The sequence below is a fragment of the Lycorma delicatula genome, chromosome 9 (genome assembly GCF_047948215.1).
Source record: "Lycorma delicatula isolate Av1 chromosome 9, ASM4794821v1, whole genome shotgun sequence".
NCBI classification, from domain to species: domain Eukaryota; kingdom Metazoa; phylum Arthropoda; class Insecta; order Hemiptera; family Fulgoridae; genus Lycorma; species Lycorma delicatula.
The window spans coordinates 123963348-123987040 of NC_134463.1; the positions used below are offsets into that span (position 1 = coordinate 123963348).

The following is a 23693-nucleotide window of genomic DNA, read 5'->3' on the forward strand; positions in this document are numbered from 1 at the left end:
GTAATTATCTATAGAAGATTATTGGGACTCCCAAAACTTGTTTCAGAAGACTTTACTCTCAGAATTATTTAATGACTAATCTTGTAAAACAGACAAGTAACTCTTGATGAATTACAGTATCTTTTTTCCAAATTCTTTACTGTTTGGTGAAATTGTATTGAAACATCTGGCCACATGGCCACAATAAAATTAGTACATGTGTTCCATGGCAGTTGACTGACCCGACATAAAATCAGTAGAATTGGGTCAGTGCTCTGAATTTTTTCAGCAGCATAATGTAGATAGAGATAATACTCTCAATGAGATTGTGAATAATAATGAGCCTTGATTGTCTCCATTTCATTTCAGAAAGCAAATGTCAATTACTTGATTGGTATCGTAACAATTCTCTAAAAAATTAAAGAGTAAAAATCTCAAAGTGATGATTTTCTGGATTTGTAAAGACATTTTAGTAAAGTTCATGCCAATAGGCTCCAAAATTATAAATGTAGAAAAATTTCTTGCAGTTTCTTTATAATAATGTCTGACTCCATGCTGTTGTTCCAATTCAATCTTGGTTGGACAATTTTGGGTGTGAGGTAACATTAACAGCAACAGTATTAATCACTTGTGAGAACTGCCTATTGTTTAATATTTTGTCATGAATTCAGTACATGTTTTATATTTTTATGTAGTAAGCTTATATTTTCTAATATACCTGTTGCAATGCAGAGTTTTGGAAGTTTCCCATCAGATGGTTCTAAACATACTGAACGAACTTCTCTTCCAGTCACTGGACGTGATAATTTTAATAATGCTAAAAAACATAATTACTAGAAATCATTAGTATAAAAAACAGTTATAAAACATAATAAATGTGAAAAGTACTTATTTAGTTTATGAGATTGCATGAATAATTATTTTAATGCGTTAATTTATTTTTTGATATGCTCTTCCAATTTTTGTCACCACATTGCACCTCAATAATTTTAGTGCATGTCATGTTTATGATGTATATTAAAATGTAATAATATTTAAATGAAATGAGATAAATAACATTGTTTCTGTAGATTTATTACAGAACTTTGAATAGCCATTCTGCATTTTGCATTTAACCATTTTTAAACAATTTTCTGACAAATCCAATATTTTAAAAGTAAAAAATATCAGTGAAATGTAAATAAAAGATCAAATTATAAGTTATACTTTAATAGCATAATGAGACACATTCAATGTGTCATCGTAGGACAATTTAAATTAAGAGCGAATTATGATACTTACAAAGAAGTAACACAAGAAATATGAGTAGTATCGTTCAAATTTGACTATTATACGAAGACAGTTTATTTACATTATTACAAGACAATCTTGCACCAAATAATTTTTTTAAATATAAAATTATCAAATATAGTCAACAGAAAATTAACGAATTTGATAAAAAATAGGTTTTTCTTTAATGTAGATAAGATAGTTTAGATAGCTTATTTACAAGTTATTTAGTTTAGATTAGATAGTTTATTTTTTAAACAATGGATGGATGAAGCCATTTGATGAAAATCCTTCATAAGAAAATAAAATAAAATATGTTATTTGATTTTCACCACAAAAAGTGTGAAAATAAAATAATATAGTTTGTTTATTTTTTGTTAATATTCCTAACTAATTTGCTTATTAGTTATTTTTTAATTGTTTTTGTCAATCGTCTAATCTGTAATTATTATTAAAATTGCATTTCTCTGCTGCTTTTGTTATGCTCATGTACTTAGGATAGCCTTTTTATTTCAATGTTTCTCTTTTTATTGTGTATTGAATTACAGGTGTGGTCTATTACTTAGTTCAGTGTTTCTCAACCTGTGGGGCGCGTCTCCCCAGGGGGGTATGAGCATATAAAAAAGAATATTAAAAAAATTTATTAATTTATTGACAGGAAAGCAAAACAAAATATATTCTGACATAATAAACAATGAAATACGCATTTACACTGGTATAATACACTTATAAATAGGATTGTATCAGTACTGCACAGTGTATTAATAATTAACTTATCAATACTAAATTAAAAAAACGAATACTAAGTAATTTTCAATGGTTACAGAAACAAATTTCACATGTTGTTCTTCAGCCTTGTAAGTTTTAACACATTCATTCACATTTACAAACTCTTCTAAGTTTTTTGCTTTAAATTTCTGCTCTACAATTCCACCAATTTTCCACAAAAACCATTGTCTTTATCACTCGTGTCCAACATATGTGTATTTCCTCCTTGGAGTTGAAGATTCGCGGTATTTCATTTTTTGATTATGTTGACCAAGTATATTCCATTACAAATAAACTATCTCGAAACTTCTTGGCTTCTGGTCAGTTTTCCTCTTCTAGAAAAATGGCAATTTCATCTTTTAATTCATAAATGTGTTTCAAAAATCTCCCACATGGTAATCATCTTGCCTCGCAATAAAATAATAATGTCTTTACAAAGTGCAGAAAAAAGTCTTGATTTCAGGGGTCTCATTTTTATATAATTACTACGCTTACAACTGTTAGGCCAATATTCAGACCAGACTCATTTCTTTGGAAAGCAAAGAAAGCAGAGAAGTAGAGGTTCTATATGTATCATGCAGTGTGTCCAGACGCATTGAGGAAATTTTTGTTTCATAAGTGCTTGGTTACTTTGGAACTTTCTAGACATTGAACAAGCTCCATCGGTTCATATTCTGATGCAGTTTTTTCACTATATATTTACCTCATTTATAAAATCATTTAAGATAATAAATTATGCGATTGCTGTTGCTTTGCGTTTTATTGGTTTGTAGAAAAGTAGTTCTTCTACTGCTGACATACCAACACAAAATCGAACATAGTTAATGAAATGAGCATCTTCATTGCTATCTGTTAGCTCATCAAGCTGAATTGAAAACAGTTTGTCAAGCTTCTTGAAAAGCTGATGCTGTACATTTTCAGCTGTATCACCAATTCAACGGGCAACAGTATCATTTGATAGAAGAATGGACTGCAATTGTTTGGCATAATTATATCTAAAATAGTTTCTAAATCTAAATTGCAGCTGGCAAAATAAGCTGTTCACCAATGATGTGAGGCTTTTTACATCCGGCTATTTTATATGAAACTTTGTAAGAGGCAAGTAAAGCTTTTTCATTCACAAAGTTTTTTTTTTTAAAAATGATTGCTTTTCACGTGATTTTAATCTTAATTCGAAGAATTCTCGGAGTTTGTTAACATACTATGAAGCATTTCAAAAGTCATTTAAATATATTAGGTTTCATGCTGTCTGCTGCCAAAATTTTTGAGCAAATGACACACAGGGGCCTTTCATTTACTTCAGTACTGGTAAACCCAAAATTTAAGCATTCTTGAGAATATTTTCTTCATTTTATTTTTGGAATCGCAGTTGGTTATGCACTTGTTGATCCTTCACTATCGTCTAATGCTCATTTATGTTCACTTTAAAATTTATCCATGATTCTGTATAAATCTACTGCTGTGGATATGTAATACGTGAATTGCAATTAACACACAAATTACAGCACACACATTCACGATAGATTCGATAGCGATAGAAGGATCGACTGGACTGAGACTGGCTGGAATCAAACGAGATGTAGCATTAATATATTTGCGCAAGCGGTTGCGCAGATATTCCAGAATATTTGAGACAAATTGGAATTTCTTGTGAAGCTGCGAGAATGACCGATATGGTGGACGTAAGACAGAGAGCAATAGAGAGGCATTAATTCTAGTTTTGTCAGTGCAGCAGATTGCTGTTTCCAAATATCAATAAATTTACTTTTTCTTGGGAATTTTTAAGGTTTGTAATTAAGGTCATAGTGTAGCTTTAGCGTCAAAATACATTATTATTGAATACATAGTTTTTGTATGAGAGGGGGGCGAGATGAAAATTATGATTGAAAATTGGGTCGCAAATGCTGAAAGGTTGAGAAATACTGCTGTAGTTAAACGAATGCTCTCACTAGCAGACAAGACCTTGTACCTTTTGCTGTTGGAAGTCAAAATAATCATCTTTTATTTTTAAATAGAAATTATAAAATAAATTTAATTTATTAATTTAAGTGATTTAACAAAATTGTATTTCTTTAAAAAAAAATCTGTAATGTTTGTGTTTCATTTTGTATTTTAATGTACAAGTATTTTGTTGTTGCCAATATATATATATATATATATATATATATATATATATATATATATACACGTGGGTTGTCTGAAAATTTTTGAGCCTAACATAGAAAGAAATAACTTTTCTATCAAATATATTTTATTTTTAACAAAGTATGCTTTCAAATCGACACACTTTTTCCAGTGATGCTCTAACCTCTCTAAACCTTCTAAATAGTAGCTGTCATCTTTTTCCACAAAACAGGTGTTTAATGTATTTGATAACCACCTTGTCTGATGAAAATCTCTGTCCTCCAGGCGAAACTTTAAATGGTGGAATGATCCAGATTGTTAATGACTATTTATAATCCTTAGATTTATTTTTAGAAATTTTACTTCTACCAGTGCAGAAAGTATGTATACTCGAGGCTTTTAAAATAAAAATCATCCGTCAGATTTTAAAACGGATTGAATCATCTTTTAAATTGTTTTACGCTATACTTGTTTTGCCCCAATAATTCACTGATTTTAGGTATCACCTTACTAAATGAAAAAATCCTTAAAGAATAACAATTCGTAACAAATGCATGTTTAACAATACATTTTATGAAATGTCTTATTAATAACGATAAAGGTAATGAATGAATGATGAACCTTGTCTTGTATTTGTACATCATACAGATCAAAAAGTTAATATTGTTTTACAAATCATATACAAATCAATAAAGATGGAAAATACTGAACTAAAATTTCACAGAAGAAAGGATTAGATTTTGTAAAAATTTGAATATAATTGGCCCAGTGGTTTTTTTAGTAACAAGAGATAAAAGTTAAGTTAGAGCTGTGAAACAGAAACTTCAAGAATAACTTCTTTTTGAGGAACTCAAAAAGTATGTTTCTCTATTACCATGGTGGTAATAAAAAAAAAAAATTAGTAAAAAAATAAAAGTCACGCAGCTTAAAATAATCTAAAAGATAATTTCAGTTCTTTTCAAAATCTACAGTTTAATTTTTATAAAGCTTCAAACTCGAGCGCACTTACCTTACAAGTCGATAAGTTGTGCTTATTTATTTAATTTACATTATACTTGTGTTTGGTTACTTTTAGAATAGATGAAATTTAATTCTACATTTGGAATCATTTTTCTAAAAATGACAAAAAAAATTGTTCCTCAAAAATGTAGACAACTATATCCTTTTCTCATAATCTCTACTAATCTGGCAACTTTCTCTAAGTTATAGGTGGAAACTCATTGGTCTTATTTAGCTTCATAAGTAAAATTATTTATAATCAATATTTATTAACAAGGGTAGGATTATATGTGCTAGAATAAGGCGCCATCTGAGAAAAACTTTTATTAGTTACAAACCAAAACAACGCAATATGCAATTCTTGTTTGTTGTCAGTTCCTAAATATAGAATTATTCTTAAAGTAATTACTTTTATTATTAAAAATGATTATTTCATAATATATTTAATTAAAATATCTGTTATTTTTTTTCCTTTTATTTTTTAAGTATTAATATTGTTAAATGTACCATTGTGTTAGTGTATTGTTATTGTTTCTGTAATGTATAATGAAATCTATTATTGCAAGTTACAGGCAGCACAACCAATCTTAATGCTTGTGCCTTGGCAGCGATAGCTGCAATTCGAATCATTCTACCAACCTTTTAGCATAACATTTACTTCATTATGTATCAGCAAATGGGCATTCATAAGATATATTGTGGTGTTAGTATTGGATTTCAGAACACTATGTTTTGAAATTTTAATCACCTTATTGTATAATATTTTGAACATTATTATATTTTTAAATTTATTTGATTTAATTATTTATGTACATAACTTATGTTAAATTTAATTGGCTCACTAAAAAAATTTTAATTAATATTCGACCATTTTCGGCAAAAAAATATATTGTTATGCATTTTTCAAAAATGTAAACCTGACAAGAATTACAGAAACGCTTATGTGAAATGGGAAATTGTACAATACACATAAAATGGTATAACATGCAAGTCAAACTGGGATTGTGATATCCTACACACAGTTGCTGTTCTTTCTTCACATTCTTTAATGTGAATCAGTTGTTTATCTTCTTTTTCCGAATTTGGAAATCAATCACCTTCTTGTTTCATAAATTCATACACTATTTTTTATTTCCCGGGCTTGCCGTTTAAGTTTTTCATTTTTTGCGGTAAACTTAAGTTCACTCGTAATTATAAAATACTAAAAATACACAACTGATTATAAAATGTATTACTTTTCTCAATCAAAACTCGAATAAAAAGAAACGGAATTTGTAAAAATGCTCTTACAGGTCTAGTTAATTGGGCAAGCATTCAGTCATGTGGGCTAATTTACATTGGCCTGGCTGTATTTGAAAACTTTGAGCATAATAAATAATATAGCCATATTGTTTCTTGATAAGATTCTAAGAAAGGTGACTCATTTCTTGAGTTATAATATTTGGCCTATCTATGTTTATTTTTACAATAGTAAAATCAGGATAGATTATTATAAACTGTGTTATTTATTTCAGACAATTATAATGTTAGTTAATTTATCATTTAGCATTTGTCTGCTAATGTAATTTTAATACTTGTTGAGAAGAGGTCTACATTTTTATGACATTTAAAAATATACCATAACATTTCTTTTTATGACACAATATTTAATAATTTATAAAGTATAAACAAAAGAATTTAAAAAAAAAATTTAATTAATTCATACCACCCAATAACAAAATAATAAGTTGTATATACAAGAAAGCAACTTGCTTTTGTGCATGAAAACTAAACTGAAGGTTTTCAGTTTGGATAACAGGCACCATACTAGCTGTCGCATTCCAAGCTTCAAGATTCATTGTGACAGCTATATGTAACATATATATGTACAATATATATGTGTACACTAAAAATCTTAGTTTTTAGTGTATTTGTTTTATCTTATGTGTATGTCTCTTCAAATGAGACCTAATTTTTTTTCTGTCTTCAGTCATTTGACTGGTATATTACAGCTAACAATTTGTTTTCATATTCCAAACAGTGCCTGCCTGCACAATTTTCCCTATCTACATGTCACTCCAGTATTAAAGAGACTATTCCAGAGTGTCTTAATATGTGGCCTATGTCTGTCTCTTCTTTTAACTATATTTTTCCAAATGCTTCTTTCTTCATCAGTTTGCCGCAATACCTCTTCAATTATCACTTTATCCATCCATTTGATTTTTAACATTCTCCTATAGCGCCGCATTTCAAAAGCTTTCTAATCTTTTCTTCTCAGGCACACCAATCATCTAAGTATCACTTCCATATAAATATGCTCCAAAAATATAATTTCAAAATCTTTTCCTGATGTTTAAATTAATTTTTGATGTATACAAATTATATTTCTGAATGAAGGCTCGTTTCGCCTGTGCTATTCAGCATTTTATATCGCTCCTGCTTTGTCCATGTTTAGTAATTCTCAAATAACAAAATTTTGTTATTCCCAAATAACAAAATTCTTCTGTAACTTTAATCTTTTACCTTCCTATTTTTATATCCAGTGGTCCATGTGTATTATTTCTACTACATTCCATTACTTTCATTTTGTTCTTTTTTATTTTCATGCGTTAGTTCTTGTGTAGGACTTCATCCATGCCGTTCATTGTTTCTTCTAAATCTTTTTTACTCTTACCTAAAATTACTATATCATCAGCAAATCGTAACATCTTTATTTTTCACCTTGAACTGTTACTTCGGATCTAAATTGTTCATTAACAAAATTAACTGCTAGTTCTATGTAAAGATTAAAAAGTATCATAGGGATCATCCTTGTCGGACACCCTTTTTTATTATGGCTTCTTTCTTATGTTTTTCGATTATTACTGTTGCAGTTTGGTAAATGTTAGCAACTGTTCTTCTATCTCTGTATTTGAACCCTAATTTTTTTTTAAATGCTGAACATTTTATTCCAGTCTACGTTATCAAATGTCTTTTCTAATTCTATAAATGCTTAGTATGTTGGTCTGTTTTTCTTTAATCTTCCTTCTACTATTAATCTGAGGCCTAAAATTGCTTCACTTGTTCCTATACTTTTCCTGAAACCAAAATTGGTCTTCTCCTAACACTTCTTCCACTCTCCTCTCAATTCTTCTGTATAGAATTCTAGTTAAGATTTTTGATGCATGACTAGTTAAACTAATTGTTCTGTATTCTTCACATTTATCTGCCCCTGCTTTCTTTGGTATCATGACTAAAACACTTTTTTTGAAGTCTGACGGAACTTCCCCCTTTTCATAAATATTACACACCAGTTTTTATAACCTATCTATTGCTTCCTCGCCTACACTGTGCAGTAATTCTGCAGGTATCCTGTCTATCCCAGGAGCCTTTCTGCCTTTCAAATCTTTTAATGCTCTCCTAAATTCAGATCTCGGTATTGTATCTCCCTTTTCATACTCTTTGACTTCTTTTCTTCCTCTATAACACCAGTTTCTAATTCATTTACTTCTTTTAACACTTCGATATATTCCACCCATTTATTGACTTTACCTTTTGTATTATATATTGGTGTTCCATCTTTGTTTAACACATTATTAGATTTTAATTTATGTACCACAAAATTCACCTTAACTTACACCTGTATGGTCCTTCTATTTCACCATTGATCATTTCTCTTTCCACTTCTGAACACTTTTCTTTAATCCACTCTTCTTTCGCTAATTTGCACTTCCTGTTTATAGTGTTTCTTAATTATTGATAGTCCCTTTTACCTTCTTCATCACTAGCATTCTTATTCTTTCTATATTCATCCATCAGCTCAATATATCCTTTGATACCCAAGGTTTTCACTTTTCCTGATTTAGGAATTTCCTTTTTAACATTTTCCCATTCTCTTCTATATTTTCTACCTTATATTTTTTACTCAGGCTTCTTGCGATGTTCTCCTTAAAAATCTTCTTTACCTCCTCTTCCTCAAGCTGCTTCTCTAAATTCCACTGATTCATGTGACGCCTTCTTCAGGTTTTTTAAACCCCAGTCTACATTTCATTATCACTAAATTATAGTCACTATCAATGTCTGTTCCAGGATAAGCTTTGCAGTCGACAAATTGATTTCTAAATCTTTGTTTAAACATGATATAATCTATCTGATGTCTTGCAGTATTACCTGGCTTCTTCCATGTGTATATTCTTCTGTTATGATTTTTAAACTGGGTGTTGGCAATTACTAAATTATACTTCGTGCAAAACTCAATAAGTTGGTGTCCCCTCTTTTATTCCTTATTGCTCAGCCCATATTTACCCACAGTATTTCCTTCCTTGCCTTTTCCAATGCTTGTTTTCCAATCTTCAACTATTATTAAATTTTCATTCCCTTTTACATGTTTTAATTGCTTTGTATATGCGCTCTACCTGATCATCATGGGCACTTGTTGGCATATAGGTGTTAACAATCATTGTTGGCTTAGGTTTTGATTTTATCCTTACTACAATGATTCCACCACTAAGCTTTTTTGAAATACTCTACTCTCTTCCCTATCTTCTTCTTCATTATGAAACCTACTTCTGCTGCCCTTTATTTGAAGCCGAGTTAATTATTTTAAAATTACCTGACCAAAAGTAGTTTTCCTCTTTCCACTGAACCTTGCTAATTCCTACTACGTCTACATTTGATCTACCCTTTTCCTTTAAATTTTCTAACCTACAATCCTTTTTTAGACTTCTAACATTCCATGCTCAGACTCGTAGAAGTTATTTTTTAATTTTCTGGTGAATCCTTTTTTAGTAGATCCCACCTGGAGATCCGAACGGGGGACTAGTTTATCTCGAGAATATTTTACCGAGGAAGGCGCCTTCATCTTTGTTACATGAAAATGTAGAAAGTTACATTTTCTTGGAAGAAATTGGGTAGTTTCCATTTCTTTCAGTTGTACAGTACTCAGAAGATTGGTTGATGTTGATATGACCGTCTAAGTCCTCCTGACCAACTACTGAAAGAGCTGCTGCCCTCTTTCAGGAATCATTCCTAGTCTGGCTCTTAATAGATACCTCTCCGATATGGTTGCACCTTTGGTTCAGCTATCCTGTATCACTGAGCACTCAAGCCCTGTAACCATCGGCAAGGTCTCTTGATTCATAGAGGGACGAGGCCTAATTAATTTGTCAATAACTCTGTCAGTATTGCATTATTAAAAGAAAACTCATGATATTTAGTATTGCTTAATGTTATGATTGGGCAATATCTTTCTCTTTTTTTATTATTCTATTAATTTCATTTTACTTTTCTATTTTAGAATAAGATTGTAGTAACATGTAATAAATTAATTCTATGTCAGTATCTTTTTACTTTAATTCTGTTTGTAGTTAAAACATTGTATATAACTGTGAATGTAATATGTTACATATGTATATGTAATATGTTCATTTTAATTTGTTTTTACTGCAATGTGCGAAGGATGAACAAATTATTGTTCTTCTTTTCCTAAGAAGAATATGTTCTTTTGTTTCTACTGTAATAATTCAATTGGAGAAATACAATTATTATTTATTGGTTATTGCACATCCTATGCTAAAAACTAGTATCGTCTGATGGAAGTTTTGCTTAAATTATTATTATAATTGTTATTAAAAGTTTAAATAAAGTAATTTTTATAGAATGTTTACTTTATCACCTGGGGTTGGGGAAGCATCTGATACCATTGCGACCTATTTGTTCAACTGTCTGTGATACTTTATCGTTTGGTAGATTATTTCCTGCAATGGTGCAGCTATTATTCTAGTAGATTAAGGAGCTGTTCTATTCTGTACTAATTATATGAGTGTAGGGACTAAATAAAAAAAAATGCATTATCAAATTTTAAGATTTATGGTATGTAATATGTTGATGGTATAATTAGGAAAATTATTTTTGTCAGATAATTTAATTAATTTGGTTATAAAAATTAGTTTATCTAATTTATATAAGCCTAGATTCTCTTAATACAATAGGTCTGTTTTAATTACTATGCTTCCTTGTTTTTGTGATCAAGATTACTTGTCAACAGCACATTTGCTTATATCTGTCTTGGCTATTGAGCATGTTGTAGCAGCGATGTTACATGTTCTGATCAATTTATAATTATTGTAATAATCTGAGGGACTTTGATATAGGAGCTACAATTCTTATAACACAATTTAATTTCATAGCCAATTTCAATTTGTGAGATTTTTTTTACTAAGCTGTTTTTGAAAAAGAAAGAACAAATATTCATGATAAAGAAATTAGTAGTCGACTATACTTTTAATGACAGATATTTCAGTAGAAAAGTCCAATACAAATTTTGGAAAACTATAGTATTTCAGAATTATGTTTTGATTTTCAAAATATTTCTTAATCCGTAATTTAAAGAAAAAAATGACGAGTTTTAAACAGTTTTAATTAATGGGAGCAAAAAGTTTTTGAAAACTGAATAGAAACCAGTGAAAAAATTAAAGAATTGTGTTAAAATTAGTGGTGAGTATGAAAAAAAATGTTATTGGACCATAATATAATTTTCTTTAACCTAATTTAGGTTCTTTGCCTTTAATTACCTTTTTATTTTATGTCAGAACAACATGATACCGATGGTGATTCCTTTTATTGAATGCATAGAAAGTAAGATCAGTGCTTCCATGATATTTTTCTATCATCGTTTGGATATAGAGAGTCATTATCAAATTTATTGTAACCGATCTTCCACATATATAATTAAGAGAGAAGGTCATTGCTATCATGTTATTTGGATCTTTTCTTTCAGCCCCTTAAGTCTGCATACACAGTTTTACGTTTAGGGAATTCCTTCACAAGTTGTTTGATGTACTTATACAGATAATTTCATCTGTTGATCTTAAATGGAAAATAATGTGGAAAAGGGGTATTTAACATATGCTTACAAAACTGTTTAAATTTGTTGTCCATTACAACCCAATTTGTATTAAAATAATTACGTTCATGTATTTAACCTAGACTGTTACAGTCATTGCCTTTTTTGTTTCTTTTTTTTCTGCTGTGGTATGGGAAATAAACAGTTGGGAAAGTAAATAGTCAGTTGAAATAGAAATAAGTCAAACTGTTGCTTACCAAATTATAAGTTGCAACATTTCTTGTGACTGTAAAAAACTGATTGTTTTTTACTGTGAATAAATAAAAAAGTGATTTTTTAATAACAGAAGAAAACATTTAATCCTTTTGTTTCTTTTAATAGAATAAATAAATAATTTAAATGGATTAATGTTTCTTATAAGTTTTTATTTTTGTTGTATTTGCCTGTGATGAAAATTATCAACGTTTTAACACTGAATTAAATTTGTTAAATATACAGTACAATTTAAAAAAACAAATGTCAACATTTGCAGTCACAATTATTATAGCTGTTAATAAGTGACTGGTAATTATCTCTTATCCTATATCAGTTGATATTATTGCTGGTAGTTTTTTTTATTGTTAGGCAGACACGTATTTAGAATGTGGTCAAAAAGTAAGTTGGGAATTGGTGCCTGTAAATTTATAATTTATGAGTTTTTGACATACTAAATGAAACGAGAACCAATTGAAAACACTCTTGACTGCATTCTAAATATGTTTTTTCTAAGTAAAAAATATATAATCAGTAATAATATTAGTGATGTAAGCTTGAAAACAGAAGCATATGTCAGTAAAGATGGCCACAGTGATAGCTGAAAATGTTATGATTTTTAAAAAAATTTTTATGTTTAATAAATTTTATTCTGTTTGTAATTTAAAAAATTAATAATTATAATAGTATTCTTTTATTTTCTAATTTCACTTATATATATATGTACGTATGTATACATACGCATATAATATGATTATGCCTAAATTAAAGTTGCTTATGAAACTATTATTGTTTTCATTTTTTGTTAAGGTAAAATATTTTGTAAACAAATTTTAATAATTATATTAAAGTATTTTCATTTTTCTCAATGGAGAAACACCAGTTTAATCAGTTCCAGTAGGAAAAATGTTTAAATGTTGGGAGACTTATGAATATCTAATAATTAATAATTAGTAGAATCAAGGATTTTACTTACTAGTTTTAATAGGTATTATTTTTGTTATACAGACCATTTGTCTGATTATATATTCGACCGATTATTCAAAGTAATATTAAATAATTTGTTAATAAAATTCCTTTGTAATTTTAGATTTTACGTGAAAATTTTTTTATTATATTAGATGTTTATCATATACTGGTTACCTACATTACCTATATCGTTCTGGTAGTTACTGAATCTTTCATGGACAAGAATATCTTCAACAGGAATTCTTAATTCAGTCTTTTCATCTTCATTTCTATCCCAATCGCCTAGTACAACTGTCCATAGAGCAGCTAAAGGCAGACTGAAGATATCGCTGTAAAACAAATTCAGAAAAAACCTGTTTTATAGTAGAAAACAACAGTTATTTTAAATTATTATAAATGTATTATTATTAGTGGCAACTGTTTCATCAGCCACTAATAAATATCAATAGTATTTACTGAAATTACACTTAATGATGTTAAGTATGGTAATATACCATAACTGCTTTATTAAATGTGGCTTACGTCCTTGTTATTCTATTTAACACTTTTCCTCCAAGATGTTATATTTTGATTATTGTTCCTTTATAATCCTTACAAGAACTTCTTCACTGGGGAATGCAGTTGACTAGCATTCACAGGACTGCCAACTGTTATTACATACATAACGTATATGAAATATATATTTGTAATATTAATATAGAGATAGTTATAGAAAAATTTGTTTTCATAAAATTAGAAAGAGCTGTCGGCAAGGAAAGCTCTTTTCAAGCTATTATCTTTATGCTACGCAGCATTTATTTACTTACCTTCCACAACAAAATATTCACCGCTTCTTTATTAACTTCACTGATTGTAATTCTTAACTTGCCAGTTTCATATAAATAGCTTGTATAAGTGTTGACATATTTATTTTAGTACTAACGTATGTCACTCTGTAATATATAAATCATTTTCGCTAGTATAAATTATTTTCGCACACATGTACATCATTTCTGATGTACCTTGTGATGCTACATGTTCATTGTTTAAAGAAAAGATTATCTTGTTTATAAGAAGTTGAATTTTTAGTAACAAAATTAAGAGGATTAACATTTCTTGAAAGTAACCTGTAAAAGTAGAATTTCTCTAATTATTGTTAAATAGCTAATTGTGTAATATGAATTCAGTGTAAAATAAGTTGGCATTGTGTAAAAATTAAGTGTAGTAAGAAAATTGTTTTTGTGGGTAAAAAAAATAAAAAAATAAGTTTTTCATCCTAAAAAACTGTTTAAAAAATTGTTACTTCTACCAATTAGGCCTGAAATTATGAAAAATTTACCTCTGTTCTAAAGATATATTTCAAAATTATATATTTCCAAGTCTTTTAACCACTGCAGGTAAATTTCTAAATCTATCTCGTGCAATTCATCAGTGCTAAAAGAATGTTACTTAATTCTACCTAAGTGAACAAATTTATTAAACATCACTTCTGTCATTATATTCTATCATTGTGATAGAATTTAAATAAGGATTAACCTTTAAAAATGAAATTGCAATTAGTTACAATGGTTTGTTATAGTGTTAAGTATAGTAGATTAGATTTATAAATGCCTTCCTAGATAACAAATATTTCTGATAAAGATATATAAATATTTTTCAGTACTTATGTATACAGTGTGCTGCTGTTAGTATCCATGATGGATGTACAAGCACTCCACCACACCAGTGCCCGATTAAACCAAATTTTGGATGCAGAACCTGAAGTGAAACCTGAAACAAGAATCCTATTAAACACTTATTTTGTAAATTATTTAATTCACTCAGTAGAATTAACAGAATGATTTTCTATTATTAAATCTGATAGTTTTAATTTCTTCTATACTTGAAATTCAGTAGATATGATTTCATTACATTTCTAAAAATTATATTTTGATTTTGAACTGCAAAAAAACTGTTTTTAGATATTTATTTGCAGTGCAAATCTGAATTTTCTGTCAGCCGCTATAGTCACAACTATAAACCACTTATTTTCTTTTAAAAGGTTTAAATCTTATATGATGATTTAGCTGATGATTTTTGTTCACAAGAAGCAAACATTTTATGTAAAGATGATTTTAAACAATCATATATTGAGAGTTTGATATTAATTATTTGAAAATGATAATTTAATATTACAAGCTTGCGATGGTTGTGATTTTTAGTTTTTAATAATTGATTCTTTTGTAATTTTTAATGCTAAATCCAAAAATAACCTTCATTTTTTTCACCATGTCAGGATTTTTTGCAAGTCGTGATTTTCATAATTTGTAAAAAAGTTGAAATATTGCAAAAATGTGATTCAATAAAATATATATCAATTTTTTTTTTTTAATATATTCATTTTTTTGGCTTATACTATATATATTTTTATAGCTAAACAGTCGAGTGGTTTGAAGAGGAGGTACATTGACCCCTTAATTTCTAATGAAAATTACCACAAAATAAGCCTAATTTTTATTATAATGCTGTTTTAATTTAATTTATTTTTATTTATTTAATTAATTTTTATAAGTACATGATGCCTTTGGAAACCACTTCCCCTCTTCACCAACCCTTAATGATGAAGTACGTAAAATAGTTACAATTTTATTCCATGTGTTGAAGTTTCTTTGAATGGTTTGTACTCGGCTTTTTGCTTTTTCTTCTACCTTCTCTATAGGGTTAATCTCAGTGTAACATCCAGCAATTGTCTGCCATCATCACAGTTGTCCATTTCTCTTGAAATCTCCTTTCCATTTCTTTCATGAAGGATTGATTTGAAGTTCAGATCCTTCTTATTACCCAGAAACTTGGTTACTATGTCTTCAAAGGCTCTACGGTCTTCTTTGTCTGCAACTTCCATTTATTTCTTAAAATTACCATCTTTGAGAAGTTTTCTAATGTCAGGACCAGTAAAGACACCCTCTTTTAGTTTGGCGGTTGATAAGATTGGAAATTTGTCACAGATTTATTTAAAACATTTACCTTCTTTTGGTAAGGCTTTGACAGTTTGCTTCATCAAGTCTAAGTTGATTTGCAGATGTGGAAGGAAAACTATTTGGATCTATGAGAGCTTTTCGAAGCACATTTTTGGTTCCAGGTTCTAATGAAGCTCTTTTTGGCCAATCTTTCCTAATCCAATGTCTTGTTCTCTGTCTCTGCTATTCCATTCACACTAAAAACAAAGAAACTTTGTGTATCCTCCTTGCTCTCCTAGGAGCTTTGATATTATTTTGAGATCGCCGCATGTAAGTGGATTACATGTTCTCCATTGGAATGAACAGTTCTCCAATCGGTACGTTTGTACAGAATGTTAATTTGAAACAAAGTCCACTTTCATCAGTGCAGAAAACTAATTCTCCTTTTTCCAAAGAATATGGAAGAAAATCCTTTTCTCTGTAATGAGGTGTCAGGTGGTAGCAGGTTCTTCTCTTTGAGCCTTGAACCAAGCAATTCTGAATTTTCTTTGGTCAGGTGTAAGTCTTAAACCAAATTGTTTAGTTCAGACTGTGAATAAAGCCCACAGTATATTTTCCACCAACAAAAATGCATCTGATCATGAAGGACGGAAAAAACTTTATTTACACAAGCTGATGGTTGAAACAGCACTGATAGCAGTTGCACTGATAGCAGTTGTATGGTCCATGAGTGGCACAGATAGCTGCCAATAAACATGTTACATCTTGTTAAGTCTTGTCACAACCTGTTGGCGAAGTTCTCCCACCGTCTCATCATCTTCAACCCAAAAACCCCCTCCCACTATTCTTTTCAGTCCACTTGACTGTTTAGCTGTAATAATGCATAGTATAAGCCAAAAAATTAATATATTATGTTAATTTATTATTAAAAAAAAATTATTTCTATTGAAGTAAGTTGTAGTATCACATTTTTGCAATTTTTCAACTTTTCACAAATTTTGAAGTGTGTGATTTGTGAAACATCCTGATGTGACGGGAAAAAATGAAGGTTATTTTCCGATTCAGTGCTAAAAAATACATATGAATCAATTATCAAAAGTTATTAAAGTATTATTTTTTACTTTTAAAGAAAATTTAATAAATTAAATATATATATTTTATATTGCAAACTGTACAGATTAATCAGTTACATTATTTTACAGTATAAAACAGGATACAATTGTATAAGTCTGCATTTATAAATAATATACAGTCTTAGAATGCTTTTTGGATAGGAATTTCTGTCCATGAATAAGATCTAAGGTATTGTTGTCATTCCACGTTAGAAATCACCTCACTGTATCTTTATCTGCTTCAACATCACCAGTCAGATGAACCTGATTTTTGATCAATTATCACTTTATTTTTTTTTATTAAAAAAAGGCTAAAGGATAAGGATTAGAATATAGTCATTTTATTCAGGGACTGTAAACTGAAAGAAGATTAGGGTAGTTTATTTGATGCACAATATTTCTTGATAAGCTCATGTATAGTAGAACCATCAATTTGTAAAGGCACACACATTGTAGAATTCGATTGATGTGAAAGGAATGAATCACGTGATGGCAGGGATGTTGTATTGTAACTTTTCACATGATCTGCAGCTTTTGTTGTACAATTATCCTTTCTAAAAATATTGGTTATTGTACTTTAATTGGTAATATCACTTTATCTATATTTATTTTCTATTCTCGTTTATGCAATCAGTAATTTTCCTTAGAAGATTAAAAACATTTAATATAAATATGTTGAAAAGAAATAACATTTGAATTAATTTTCTATTATACATTTTTCATTAATTTTGACCACAAGAGACAATTTTTTATTAATATTTTTAACAGTTATCTGAAAGTTAATTGTGATCAGAACATTTGATTTTTTCATGTTTCTAGTTTATCACCTATTTTTTGTATCTGTTATCTGAAATAGGATCTGTTATTTGAAGGGAGATTATGAGGCCTGTATCACCTGGTAGGCACTAAAGCCATTGGGCTTATTTTGCAGTCACTGGATACAAAATAAAGTTTCTGAATCGGATCGTATTGAAGATGCAAACCGACTCTACCTTTCTTTCTTTTTTCCTGTTTAGTTCCCGGTAATTACCTTACAGATAATACTTCAGAGGATGAATGTGGATGATATGCATGAGTGTAAATGAAGTGTAGTCTTGTACAGTCTTGGTTCGATCATTCCTGAGATGTGTGGTTAATTGAAACCCAACGACCGAAGAACACCAGTATCCATGATCTAGTATTCAAATCCGTGTAAAAATAACTGACTTTACTAGGACTTGAACACTGCAACTCTCGACTTCTAAATCAGCTGATTTGGGAAGACGTGTTCATCACTAGACCAACCTGGTGGGTACACCGACTCTACCTATCCTAATAGCATGAAGAACCCAATAGGGTTGAATCTACTGTAAACAGGCGATAATGTGGAAGAAGAGATCAAGGGAAAGAAAATGGCGTGAGCGATGAAAAAAAATATTTTTCCATCAAGATAGATTAGAATAGCTTACTGCTTTACCTAAGACCTCATAAATTATGTATTAATGCCAAGTTGTATTGATGATAAATAATGCCAAAAAATATCAATATTAATAAATAGAGGGGATGGTGTAGTAAAGAAGACAAAATATAACCAGAGTGTAGCTCTGGTTTAACCTAACCAAATTCCTTCTTCCCTTTCACTGCTGAATTAGTTCATTTAAACAATCTATTAGTCTTCTTCAGCTCTTTGAGGTTGTGAAATATTCCACCATCTTTCCTTGTGTCCAGATTATCTCATTTAGTTTTTAAATTATATTAGTAAGATTATTTGATTGATTGACATTTGTAAGACAGATACCTGCCATGGCCAAGCTCCTCTCTGGCTTTCTTTACCGTTTACAATACGTCCTTGTGATGATGTGGAATTTCTTGGCTGCCTGTAGTTAACTAACCCACTTATACCACATTCTGATCCTAAAAAAAACACAAATAAAATTTAGACACTTATAGGTAATATGAATAATTGTTAGGTATTTAATATTTTAATTTAAGCATATATATAAATGGAATTGCAATAAGTTAATTTGGTTTGAGGTTCTACTTAAATGCAACGGAATAATTATGTTAATTTACAAAATGTTTTCAGCTTCTGTAATAGATTGTGAGCACTGTTACATCTTGAATGGATTGAAAGTAAGATGTTTTTTTGTATTAGAGAGGCTTTTTTAAATGTCATTATAAATAACTTTAAATGTTTAAATTACTTAAATTTCATTGTATTTACATTATGATAATGCTTTCTGAACCTAGGTATTCCAAAATGTTTATAAGTATTGAAAACTTAAGTTCATAACAAAGTAGAACAGTTGATTTTATCACCAAAACGATGGATAAATTCTGTGAGAATTCTGTTCATCAGTTATCTTGAACCATAGTGAACTTCTTGAATACATCGAACAGATAAGCTCCTTGACATAATTTGAACTAAAATTAAAAATCATTATACATATAAAATAAAATATTAAGAAAAAATACATTTATATGCAGTTCAACACCGATTGACCTTTACAATACGAAATCCAGGTAACTGGAAAATTTTAAAAGGTTGATCATTCATTCGTATTGGACTTATAATTCTAATGTTTAACAGGTATTACATTTAATGAAAATACAATAAAGAAAATGCATTTCGGTAAAATGGAAAAGATACTTCAGAATTATAATCGGCAACCCATTATTGATAGATTCCTTCTGGATAAAGTAAAAGGGATTTAAATTTTCAATATGCTTCCCTGTTGAACATCCTTTTACTCAATAGTTTTCAAGATCACCACTAAAATATTTAATTAAAAATAAGATTTATGCTAAAATTAACTAAAAGTAAATTTCATTGATTCAAAACCAAAAATAATAAATTCAAATAAAAATAAAGCACAGTGATTTTGGGTGCTTTTTGTCCCCAAAAAGTAGGAAAAAAGGAATGGCTTAGATGCTGTTGAAAAGAAGTAGAGGAAGCAATGGAAGGAATAAACCAAAAAATGGGAAATTAATCTCAGCATTCCAATTTTGGGGATAGTACATATGAAATCAAGATCTTGCAACACAAGTGGACAACATGAAATGTTCCAATACAATTAAATTTGACAAAAACAACATTTTAAATGAACAACACTGATAGACAAAAATTTTTTTTAATGTTTCTCTTAGTGTGATAACATTTCTTCAATTGCTTTTTTGCTTACATTACAAATCTGTAAATACAATATTTCTATTACCCTTAGTTTTAAATAAATTACTCTTCAAAGAAATTAAGGGAAAATATAATTAAAATTTATAATTTTGCATGGTCACACCTGTGTTAAAATGATTTTGCTGATGCTTTTCTTTTATAAATAGCTTCAGGCACATCCCGAATTAATGTCCAACAGTAATTAGCTAACATGTTAGTATTCCATTTCCCTTTATAGTGGCTTTCCATCACCAAAATGTCTTGGTGGAAATGTTCACTGTGTTTGTCACTTACGTCTCTGAGGTTGTCTGGGAAAAAATTCTGATGTGAGTGGAGTAAATGTATTTTCAAAGACATTTTCCATCCTATAGCTCTATATGAAGTAAGAAATTGATTAACAATATCGTAGTAATTGTCAGATTTTTGTTTGCCGAGAAAACTTTTGCAAACGCCTTTAAATGAAGCCCAAGCTACACTTTCTACATTATTTAACATCTAGTTAAACACATCATCTTTGACCAACTCTCTTATTTGAGGACCAACAAATATTCCTTCATTAATTTTTCTTTCACTTACATTTGGAAATTTCTGCCTGATGTACAGAAATCTGGGACTATCCTTCTTTACTGCTTTTACAACATTTTTCATTAGTCCTAGCTTTATATGGAGAGGGGGTAAAAATATTTTTTTGGGTTCAGCTAAGGGGTCATGAATAATATTTTTCCCATTTGGAGTTAAATTGTCTCATTCTTCCACCCTTTGGTAACAATGTTTATCCCTAGCTTGGCTGTCCCATTCTCAAAGAAAACTCATGTACTTAATATTGCCTAACAAAACCTTTCAAATTGCTACACATGTTCCAGCTATGTTTTGTATAATTTATTTTTTCAAGAACGTCTTTCATCACATCGTATGTCTCTTTCAAATTAATACTATAAGTGATAGGTATAGAAGAATATTTGTTACCGTTGTGTAGTAGAAAGTTTCCTTGGATGAATCTATGAAAAGGCGCCAGTCCTCAGGTTTATGAACTTGTCTTAAGTGCAACATAAGTTCAATATTTGTGCAATAAATTAAATTATTTTTCATGAATAAAGTAGTGGGAAAGTTCTTTTTGTCGGCTTCGAAAGCCCAAAACGTTTGTATTTTGTGGAGTAAATTCCAACCTTGCAGTCTTGATCCTAACAGTTCAGCTTGATTTTTTGATAAATTTAAATCCCTAACCAAGTCATTTACGTAATTCACCTGTTGTATAAGATGTGGCTTATTGGAAGATAAATTAAAATCAATATCATTATTTTCTTCAGTACTGCCTGATTCTTCATCGCGCTTTTGAAACATACATTTACAGGTGGCTCAGGAACTGGAATAATTTGACTGTGAGGTACAGGCCTGATTGCAGATTGCAACAAAGGATATTTTACAGTATGTTTAGATTTTTTAGAAATTCCAGACACTCTTGTTAAACAAAAGTAACAATCGGTTACATGATCCTTTGGTTCACGCCAAACCATAGGTACACCAAATGGCAAAGTCTTCCGTGTACCTTTCAGCCATCCTCTTAAATATACAGTACAATTAGTGCATACTATATTAGGAGCCCATGTCTTATCCTGATCACCAATTTTATACTGAAAGTACAAATGATATGCTTCTTTAATTAAAGGTGTAATGTTTTTTCCATTTGATTTTACGGTAAACTGACCATATACATAACAAAAGGCATCCACATCATTTACACAATTTCGAGGTATGACACTGCATTGTTAACAAACGTAAGACAACAAAACTAATTCATTCCTAAATCCAGTGCTTGATTCAAACAACACAGTGTGTTTTCAGCTATATGTTTTGACATGATTAATCTTGTCAATGAAGGCTCACTTCAGTATTTGATACCATGTCATAATATGCGACTATGATATGATTTAATTCTTTGTCTAGTATTGTTTATTTATAACTTACAAATTATAATAACAAAGTTATACAATAAAAAATGAGCCATGAAAATACAATATAGGAACTTAAAATGCTAACTGTACATTGAAAAATGAAAAAATCCTTTAATTAAAATTTAAAAATTTTTCAAAAACGGTGTGCGATAGAAAGATTCTGAGTTCATATTCGTTTTCAGCATAAAAAAAACAAACAAATTAAAATCATCAATCGCACGATGGGAAACAAAAATTATGTTTTTTCATTGTAATTATAGAGAAGAAAAAATTTATTATTTGATTACATATCTAACGGGCTTTCTCTTTTAAGACGGCCGCTAGTAATGATAGCGCTGCTGGTAACTCCACCGAAGATGGTGCCAATAATTAGCTGGGAAACTACCTGTAGAATAAAATCTTCCTGTAATTTTAAAATGAATTGATAATTAAAAAATATTTTCCCTTTCTGTCATCCTGTTTGACGTAACATTCAGTAATGATCGTTAACTTGTAGTTTTATTAAGACGTTCCAAAGCAAAACGGCGTGGTTTGATTCTTTTTTTTATGTAGCAAAGTTAATTTAATCGTTTCACGAATTATCATCTAGCCGGACGTATTGAGATTTTAGATAAGAAATACTGTTATCATTAATGGGAATTGGTTAACTGGCATTTCTCCCGCCACCACCCCATTCGGTCGCCCTAGAGCATAGACCAAATGTACCGTGCCAAAAAACGGCTACTGTGCCTCTAAACAGATTTGCGACCTCGTTATCCTAAATGCTCCTAATGAGCTCCTGTCTTGCGTGAGCGGTTAAGCTGGGCGCCGTACAGCACCCGCCTATGTGTCCCTAACGCTCACTTGTCACATTAAAACTAAATCGGGGAGGCGCACCCCTTGTTACAATTAAAAACAAAAACAGTTACATTAATAAAAGACGGCAATTTAAACCGCCACGCCTCGGTCGCTGTTTGCCAGCTAGTGCCTGTCCACCATTAAAGCGCTTGGAGCTTATTGGCTGATGGCAGCCATTATTTCCAGGAAGGTTTTCACCGACACGCTACAGGAATCAATAAATCCCCATTAAAATTAAACTTAAACTACCGATGACGGTTGAACATCGCAACCTCATCGAGGAACTCCCACACGGTCCGACAATGCGGCTCACGCCACATTGACTCGCCGTTTATGAGCGGCCAGTTTTCCCCCTGACCTCTAAGTTCCAGGGTGGCCCGGTCTCTGGCCCCCCCAAGAGCAGGGCAGTCGAACATTAGGTGTTCGTTCGACTGGACCTCCCCACAGACGCACAACTCATCAGCCGCTAGGCGAAACCTGAACAGATATTGCATCAAATTCACGTGGTTGGTGAGCACTTGGGCACCCGCCGCCCTTAAAAATGAACTTGAGATCATTAATGGGAAT

General features: G+C 30.2%; 1 protein-coding gene across 1 annotated transcript in view; it reads right to left on the reverse strand.

Annotated features, from left to right (window-relative positions):
* LOC142330751 (trypsin-1-like) overlaps positions 1 to 23693 on the reverse strand; it is a 92199-nt gene that overhangs the window by 9958 nt on the left and 58548 nt on the right. The window contains exons 2-5 of the mRNA XM_075376196.1: positions 18967 to 19082; positions 14805 to 14911; positions 13346 to 13491; positions 698 to 796 (exon numbers count right to left, since the gene is read on the reverse strand). Coding sequence (XP_075232311.1) covers positions 698 to 796; positions 13346 to 13491; positions 14805 to 14911; positions 18967 to 19082 — 468 coding nt within the window. The remainder of the gene's footprint in view (positions 1 to 697; positions 797 to 13345; positions 13492 to 14804; positions 14912 to 18966; positions 19083 to 23693) is intronic.